Below are 9,543 nucleotides of genomic sequence, written 5' to 3' on the forward strand. Positions count from 1 at the left end.
TGCTCTTGTATGGGCAAAAGGGCCAGTGTAGACAGCTCAAATTTTTTTTTGCGCAAAAAAGCCCCAATTGCGAAAAGGCGAACGGGACTTTTTGGCGCAAAAGCATCCGTGCCAATCTATACGCTCTTTTCCGCAAATGCTTTTAACGGAAAACTTTTCCGTTAAAAGCATTTGCGGAAAATCATGTCAGTCTAGACGTAGCCTCTAAGTACTTCTGTTCACCTCTATATCATTTTATGCTAAAATTTGTGCTTTCCAATTCTGTTCCTGTGTCTGACAGCAACCAGTTTACGAATAGCTTTTCTCAGGGATTCGTTGACCTCCTTGTTTCTCAGGCAGTAGATGATGGGATTGATCATGGGAGTCAGGACTCTGCAGAAGACAGAAAATGCTTTCTGCGATACTTCAGGAGTGCTGACTATTGGAACCACATAGACAGCAAAAACGATTCCATAGTAAAGTGTCACCACCATGAGGTGGGAGGAGCAGGTGGAAAAGGCCTTTTGCTTCCCGGTGGTGGAAGGGATTCTCAGGATGGTGGCGATGATACAAACGTAGGAAGCCAGGCTCATTGCACAAGGTACAAGTGTCATGATGGCAGCATCAGTAATTGCCACTAGTTGCAAAATCTGGGTGCTGCTACAAATTTCTTTTGAATCACAGAATGTTAACTGGAAAAAGAAAATATGTACAACATATATATGCATAACATTTTATTTCAAAATGAAGCCTGGCCAAGCCCCCATCTGGCCACAGCATCATAACACTCCTGTACCCTCCTTTCCCCTAGACCCTACATCTGAGCCTATCATACACTGGAACCCCCTGCCCTGATCCCCTCACATACCCCAACCCAAATTCCTCCACCCTCAGATCCACAAGCCTGTGGCTGGCTTAGTACCCCAAACCTCCATCTGACCCCAGCACTGCCTGCCTGGAGCCCCCTCCCCGAGCCAACGTCCCCTTCTCCACATCTTCCTGCATCCAGATTTCCTCCCAGAGCTTGCTCCTCTTACCCCTTCCCACTCCCAAATCCCTCATTCCCACCCCACAGCCTACACATCCGGTCTCAACCCAGCGAAGATCTGGCTAGACTGCAGGAATTTATAAGGATTCCAGAGATATCCCCAAAAAACTCTTCTGCATCCAGGGATGCGTTTGTTCTGTTTTTTTTAGTGGAAGAGCAAACATGCTCTTTCGGTAACCCCTGTATTCCTCTTTCCATATCACTCCTCATTGATATGAGCCCCCACTGAGAAGGAGAAAGACACTCCTCATATTCCCCTTCCTCACCACAGCCTGGAAGGGCTGAGCTATAGCCTTTGGATATTCCGACCCCATGGGGCCATGGTAAGGGGCTGTAGCGATAACATGGGCTTCCCAACACTGGGGGGAGCCCCAAGCATCAGGGGCTGGATTTAGACAAGCCAAGAGCCACATCCATCTCTGGGCCCTTATTTTCCCCACTCCCACTTTCAGCAGCTGGGAAGTTGACACATGCGGTACGTCTATACAGCAGCGTTATTTTGGAATAACTGACACTTCAAAATAACAAAGAACTATGTCTACACAGCAAGCCATTATGTGGCCATAATGTTGAGCTGGAGGACTTCTTACTCTTACTCCTGTCACCCTCGTTTCATGAGGCGTAAGGAGAGTGGAAGGACAAGCGCTCTTCTTTCGACTTCCTCCCATGTAGACTGTGGCCAACAGCCAAAGAAAGCTCTTCCAACTTGAACTACGCAATTGACATTGCTGAAGTTGTGTAACTTCATTTGATTTTAGCTCTGCTGTGTAGACGTACCCATGGAGCTATTGATTGTTTTAATGTGGTCAACCTGTCCACCAGACATCATTCTCTTTTCAATCATTTTACAAGCACTGCAATGTTACACAATATGGATGCATTCTATCGTAAATCACTTCATTTATTTGGTTCCACTGTATTTTGACATCTACCATGTTCTTATGCTAACTTATCAAGAGCTGGCTGTTACCAGGGAACAGCCCCTTCTTCTCATACATATTGAGTAACGCAGGGTCCTACATCCAGGAGGTGACTTTCTGTAGCTCCCAGAGAACCAAGGAAACACATTTGCAACATGCAGCCACTACAAGGTATATCTCTGTCCCCATGCAACATGAATCTCCAAGGGCACCAGCCTGCTCAAGTGCCCCTCTGCCCAAATGTCAAGCAGGCCATGCCTGTGAGGGGCCCATTGGCTGTTCTACCGTGGAGCTCGGAACACCTGCCGAGAGGCCTGGGTTCCCCACCTTGCTCTGAAGCCCCAATCCCCTGGTAAACTCAAGGTGCTTTGGGCTGCTCCTGCATGATGAAAAGGAACAGGAGCAAATGGTCCAGCTAAACGGGGATTAGTTAGATTGGAAGTGTTGTGGGGCAGGGACTGGCTCTTGGGTCTCTCTTTGCACAGGGCCTAGGGCCATGTTGTATCACGTTATTGGGCTAGTGATCCTCGTATTGATGCTAAGAGGGCTGAGCAGCCCTGCCAGAGAAGTGGGAAGCACCTACAATGCACTCTTGAAAGTGCCTTCTTTAGTTGTAGCTACCAACAGGTTGGGTTAGCTGTGTTACTGCATCACACTATTATAGCAACACTATCAGGCATTGCTCAGGTCCTCCAGGACAGGGGGTTCAGGTGGTGGTAGTCCAGGACAGCGACACAGCAAATTCAGGATTCACTGGGATGACGTCCTCACAGATTTGCTCTGTCAGTGATGAGAAACCTTTGGCAACCTATGAAAACGCAGGCTCAGTATCACCTGCCAGCTCCGTGCAGGGAGCCAGCAGAATAGACTTCACGAGAGTCCCAATGACCTCAGACTCAGATAAGATATGAAGGCATCTGAGTTAGGTTTATTGTCAAAGGACATTAATTGGTGTCAGTAGCCAGATGACCTCTGAGCCGCTATGTATTTGGGCTCAGGACAATGGACACAGCTCTGTCGATAGTATGGATTTCACTATCACCCCCTAGACCGGCCAAAGAGTTGAGAGGTCCCCCAACATTTATAGACAGAAATGAACAATTTGTGATACACACCAAACGTATGAGACATTTGGCACCTCCCCTTGGACTTTCCTCCAAAGCATTCACTGCTCATTATTCTGCTTTTCCTCTTGTTGTTTCAAACTGTTTTTATTATGTACTTTGCTGGGGGTCCCTGTGCTGTCCTGATGGCAGGTATTTCCACATTTCGGGTACATCTAGACTACATAGCTCCATCGACGGAGCCTTGTAGATTTGTTTGTTCGGCAAAGGGAAATGAAGCTGCGATTTAAATAATAGCAGCTTCATTTAAATTTAAATGGCTGCCCCGTTCTGCCGATCAGCTGTTTGTCGGCAGATCGGGACAGTCTGGACATGAAAGCCCTGTATTGACCTCCCCAGTAAACCTCATCCTACGAGGCATAATGGGGAGGTCATTAAAGGCTTTCAGGTCGGCGCGGGAGTGTCCAGACTAGCGCGCTGAACCGACAAAGAGCTGATCAGCTGTTTGTCGGCTCGGCGCAGCAGCCATTTAAATTTCAATGAAGCCACAATTATTTAAATCACTGCTTCATTTCCCTTTGCCGATCAGCCTAATCTACATGGCTCCATCGATGGAGCCATGTAGTTTAGACGCACCCTTCATGTGCTATTAGCAGTGCCAGCTGTTCTAGTGCCGAAAGACACAGACTTGCAGGCAAATATCTGCTTTGAACATGGTCTATTACTCACGGTATAATCCTTGCTGACTTTGGTTCAAGCCACAGGCCCACTTTTCCAGCTCTCTGTTTCACCTACAATGGCATGCCATGAGTGGAGAATGAATGTCGCTGGATTCTGTGGATGTTGAGAAGACGTAGAACACTCCAACTATGTTCATCTCCCTGAAGAATTTGGGCAGTAAAGTTTATGTGCGGATAAATGAAGCAGAGGGGAAAAAAAGATGAATTTTGTTTTAAAAAAAAAAAAGTATACGGTATCAAGGTTTGCATAAAGAGATGTGTATTAAATGTATAAAAGATGAATACTCCAAAAGTAGTAGAAAGCAAGGGTATGTCTACACTACCCCGCTAGTTCGAACTAGCGGGGTAATGTATGCATACCGCACTTGCTAATGAAGCCCGGGATTTGAATTTCCCGGGCTTCATTAGCATAAGCGGGGAGCCGCCATTTTTAAATCCCCGCTGCTTCGAACCCCGTGTAGCGCGGCTACACGGGGCTCGAACTAGGTAGTTCGGACTAGGGTGCCTATTCCGAACTACCGGTACACCTCGTTTCACGAGGAGTAACGGTAGTTCGGAATAGGACCCTAGTCCGAACTACCTAGTTCGAGCCCCGTGTAGCCGCGCTACACGGGGTTCGAAGCAGCGGGGATTTAAAAATGGCGGCTCCCCGCTTATGCTAATGAAGCCCGGGAAATTCAAGTCCCGGGCTTCATTAGCAAGTGCGGTATGCATACATTACCCCGCTAGTTCGAACTAGCGGGGTAGTGTAGACATACCCCAAGAATGCAACCAAGCAAGCAAGAACTGGACCGTGTCTTAGGGTATGTTTACACTGCACGGCTATTTCAGGATACCAGATATATCCCGAAATAGCTACCCTGCATCTACTCAAACTTTTCAAAATAATGGGAACCCTATTTCACTATCTCGGTAACCTTCATTATGTGAGAGATGAAGCATTGCTTGAAATAGCAAGTTATTACAAAAGTTGGTGGTGCGTAGACGAGCCAAATTTCAAAATAAGCTCATTGGAGACAGATTTGAAATAAGATACACAATTTGCATAATGCAACTTGTGTAGCTCATTTCAAGTTTAGGGTGTTGTGTACATGCACCCCACATATCTCAGTTCATGTCTATTACATTTTAGGCTAAAATGTGTGCTTTCAGATTCTATTCCTGTGTCTGACAGCAAGCAGCTTACGAATAGCTTTTCTCAGTGCCTCGTTGACCTCCTTGTTTCTCAGGCAGTAGATGATGGGGTTAATCATGGGAGTCAGGACCGTGCAGAAGACAGAAAATACCTTTTGTGATTCATTGGGAGTGTTGACTATTGGAACCACATAGACAGCAAACACAATTCCATAGTAAAGTGTCACCACCATGAGGTGGGAGGAGCAGGTGGAAAAGGCCTTTTTCCTCCCGGTGCTGGAAGGGATTCTCAGGATGGTGGCGATGATACAAACGTAGGAGGCCAGGGTCATTACACAAGGTATAAGTGTCACGATGGCAGCATCAATAAATGCCACCAGTTGCAAAACCTGGGTGCTGCTACAAGAGAGCGGTAGCATGGGTGCGAAATCACAGAAGAAATGGTCAATTTCTTTTGAATCACAGAATGTTAATTGGAAAAAGAAAATATGTACAAGGGCACAGCCCAGAAAGCTACTTATCCAGGATGCTGACACAAGCTGGATACACACCCTGCCATTCATCAGAGCAGCGTAGCGGAGGGGGTGGCAGATGGCTAGATACCGATCGTATGACATGGCCGTGAGGATCATATTTTCGATAGTTGACAGGATACCAAAGAAATATAATTGCACCAGGCAGCCCTTAAGGGAGATGGCTCTGTCCCCAGTCAGGAGACTGACCAGCAGCCTGGGTAGGATGGTGCAGGTGTAGGAAGTCTCCAGGAAGGCCAGGTTCCACAGGAAGAAGTACATGGGGGTGTGGAGGTGATGATCAGCCACCACTAGTGCCATGATGAGGAGGTTCCCGGTCAAAGTCACAAAGTAGATGATGAGGAAGACAAAGAAGAGAAAGGGCCGGAGTTCTGGGCCCTCCCCAAATCCTAAGAGGATGAATTCTGTGATGAGTGTCTGGTTTCTTCCTTCCACTTTCTCCATCATAGGTCTCTAGAAAAAGAAGAACATTAAATATTGAGGATCGCACAGTTGGGATGAGTGGTCAGTTTCATTGGTAGAATTTTGGAGTAGGTAATCTGCATCTCTCCATTCGAAAAATGAAATTGTTAATAGACTGAGGAAGACTAAAAATAATTAAGAGGTCAGTGACTCATGGAGTCAGAACCCCTGTAGTGTTGCAGAAATGCTCCTTCTAACTCCCTTAAGCTCCACTGAATTATAAAGCGATACTTTTAGGCTTGGATTTTTAAATATCTCTTTGATATCAGATTCCTATCAACAAATGTAGAAGACATAAACTAAATCAGTAGATTGGAAATAGGAGATAGTATAAGCTGAATGACAGGTCCATCTGCCCTGCAGCGAGGAGATGTAATTCTGCCTTGGTAGATGTATGTGCACTAGCTGTGATCAAGCTATTAAGATAAAATTATCAGTAAGGTCCCGGCGGGTCAGTCTGCCTGGGGCAGTCACCTGGCTATATATCTAGGGTCTCAGATGGGACTGTGTTTGGGCGCTAGTCTATGCTGTCAAGGCTATACTGCTCTTTTTAGCATAATAGCTCAAACAAGGATACAATAAACCTCTCTAGTCCGGTACCTTTGGGACCTAACCAGTACCGAACCAGAGAATTTTCCGGACCACAGAGGTCAATATTGTCTGGCAGCATCACCAATAGTTACGCCACTTGCTGGGCTCTTAGGAGACAGTTAGGAGTCAATAAGAGCTAAATAACAGCTGAGAACACTGAGAGCCAGGACTTGTGGCTGTAAACAAACTTTATAGGAAACCGTGAAACTTGGCCACACCCATAGCTAACACTACTAGCTAACACTATGAGGATTTGGTTTGGAAACAGATGAAGGCAAACCAGAAAAGAAAAACTTAATACCATGGCCTGGCTCCCTAATCTCAGATACACCCAGGTAAATTGCATCAGCTTCCTGCAGATTTACACATGCACAAATGAGACCAGAATCCAGCCCCGTCCAACAAAGTGTATGAAATGTAAAAATGAGCACTTGTCAGGAGAGAAATAAGAGTCATTTTTATCCACGAGGGAGAATGTGTTGGGGGAAAACAAAGTGAAAAGGTGGAACTATATAGACAGACTTGGAGGGGTAGCTGTGTTAGTCTGTAACTAAAAATTGGAAAGGTGTAACGCAAAACCAGCCTTTCCTACATTTAGCAGCTCATTTTTACATCAAAAGCTAAGGATGGGACACTTTCAGTCCAATTAATTAGCCTCCTTATCACAGTTGAGAGGTACCTTCCCCCCCCCTTTCTTTTTCTCTTGCAAATTCGGAGTTTGTGTTATCTGGTAAAAGCAAAAATTTTCGCAGCAATAAATCTGCAATCTCTTCCTTGCTTTTCTCCGACACAGATCTGGGACGAGCAATGGTGGAGTCACACCAGTGCAGCATAAATGTATAGCACAAAATCGGAAATCACTAGAAACCCATACAGAGATTAGGGGCACATATATACAGCGGCACTAATTTAGGACAATGTCTGTTCTCCTGAAATAGCATTCTGCGCTTCTTCCCAGCACACCCTTTCTTTTGAAATTCATTTGAAATAACAGGCTTCTTATTCCAGCTTCCTGTAAACCTCATTGCACAAGGATTAAGGAAGGCCCCAGGAAACAGATTTATTTCAAAATTAGCACTGTGAAGACAGCACCAAATTTTGAAAGAAGCTATTTCAAAGTAAGCTATGCAATTTGCGTCGCTCAAATTGCATAGCTTATTTCGAGAGACGCTCTGTTGTGTAGACGTACCTTAGGTTGTCTTTCAAAATATTTAAGAGCACCATGCCCCAGGATCCAACAGCACCCTGCCCCAGCGTCCAACAGCACCCTGCCCTCTACCCCCACCCATGAGCACCCTGCCCCAGCACCCTGTTCCCTGCCCCACCATCACGGCTTGTGTGGGTTTGGAGGGGTTGTTATTTTGCATTTCACTTGTGTGGCCCCGACTAACTTTTCTGTGGGTCAATGACTCCTGACTCAAAACAGGTTCCCCCGCCCCTCTTATAAATAAAGATAACGCTGAAAAGTGTTGGCTTCGTCTACACTGGCATGATTTTCCGCAAATGCTTTTAACGGAAAACTTTTCCGTTAAAAGCAGTTGCGGAAAAGAGCGTTTAGATTGGCACGGACGCTTTTCTGGAAAAGTACTTTGTGGAAAAGCGTCCGTGCCAATCTAGACGTCCTTTTGCACAAAAAAGCCCCGATCGCCATTTTTGCGATCGGGGTTTTTTGCGCAAAACAAATCTGAGCTGCTTACGCTGGCCCTTTTGCACAAAAGCTTTGGCGCAAAAGGACTTTTGCCCGAATGGGAGCAGCACAGTATTTCCGCAAGAAGTATTGATTTCTTACATGAGATCGTCCGTGTTCTTGCGGAAATTCAACTGGCCAGTGTAGACAGCTGGCAAGTTTTTCCACAAAAACAGTCGAGACCCAGCCGCTGTGTTTGACAGAATATTTTATTAAAAAATGAATCCTGGACAACAAGCTCCCAACTGGGGCCAAGCCCCCATCTGGCTGCAACATCATAACACTCCTGCACCCCCACCCCCACCCCAAACCTGAGCCCATCTACACTGGAACCCCAAATCCTGAGCCTCTCACATCCCCGGACTCCTGCACCCTACATCCCCAGTCTTCTGCCACAACACTCCTGAGCCATCCACACACCGCAAATCTGTATCCTGAACCCATCATACTCCCAACCTCCCTGCACCGAGCCCCTCACACCCCCCAACCCAAACTGCACCCTCACATGCACAAGCCTGCGGCTTGCTCAGCACCGCAACCCTCCACCTGACCACAACATTCTCCAGACTGGGGCCCTTTCCCTGAGCCAGTGTCCCCTTCTCTACTTCCTCCCACCCCCAAATTCCCTCCCGGAGTTTGCACCTCTTATTCCTTCCCACACCCAAATCCCTCATTCCCACCCCAGAGCCCGCACCTCCTGTCTCAACCCAGTGAGAGTGGCTCTTGTCCAAAATGTCCTGTAATGTTATTTTCATCCTAATATTTTGGGTACTATATATAACTACCCAGTACCTTTTTTGTGACGGCTCCTATTTTCCTTGCATAACTGAAGTGAATTGGATTCCCCTCAGGCGTTCTCACACACGTCTTAAAAGGCATCCCCGACATGGCTTTTTTTTTCAACAACTTTCCCCCCAGAGTACTGGCACCTTTATAGATAGATATATAAAAATAAATATATAACACATGGCTCTTCACCCTCTATGCACCGCTGTTTTGGCTCTTTGTCTCTGTTTAGGGTATATCTACACTTGCTCCCTATTTCAAAATAGGGATGCAAATGAAGGCATTCGAAATTGCAAATGAAGCCGGGATTTAACTATCTCATGCTTCATTTGCATAATCACCTTATGACGCTATTTCGAAATCGTGCTCTTTTGTAACAAAATGCACTGTGTAGATGTGTTATATCGAGAGAAAACCCTTCTCTTGAAATAGCCTAAATAACAGTTAAACCTCATTTTTATAAGCAATAAGGGTTATGTCTAGACTGCAGGCTTCTTTCGAAAGAGGCTCTTTCGAAAGCATCTAGACTGCAGGCGGATCTTTCGAAAGAGAAATCCGCTTTTTCGAAAGAGAGAACCCAGCGAGTCTGGATGCTCTCT

The 9,543-nt window shown here is 46.1% G+C and overlaps 1 protein-coding gene across 1 annotated transcript; it reads right to left on the reverse strand.

Moving 5' to 3' along the window:
• Nucleotides 1-239: 239 nt before the first annotated feature.
• On the reverse strand, nt 240-5,862 carry LOC142821303 (olfactory receptor 2A7-like). The gene is made up of 3 exons (XM_075912163.1): nt 5,592-5,862; nt 4,924-5,306; nt 240-671 (listed from the first exon to the last, which is right to left on the reverse strand). The coding sequence occupies exons 1-3, from the start codon at nt 5,860-5,862 to the stop codon at nt 240-242; spliced, it is 1,086 nt and encodes a 361-aa protein (XP_075768278.1).
• Between the last annotated feature and the right edge of the window lie 3,681 nt (nt 5,863-9,543).

The sequence above is a fragment of the Pelodiscus sinensis genome, chromosome 30 (genome assembly GCF_049634645.1).
Source record: "Pelodiscus sinensis isolate JC-2024 chromosome 30, ASM4963464v1, whole genome shotgun sequence".
NCBI classification, from domain to species: Eukaryota; Metazoa; Chordata; order Testudines; family Trionychidae; genus Pelodiscus; species Pelodiscus sinensis.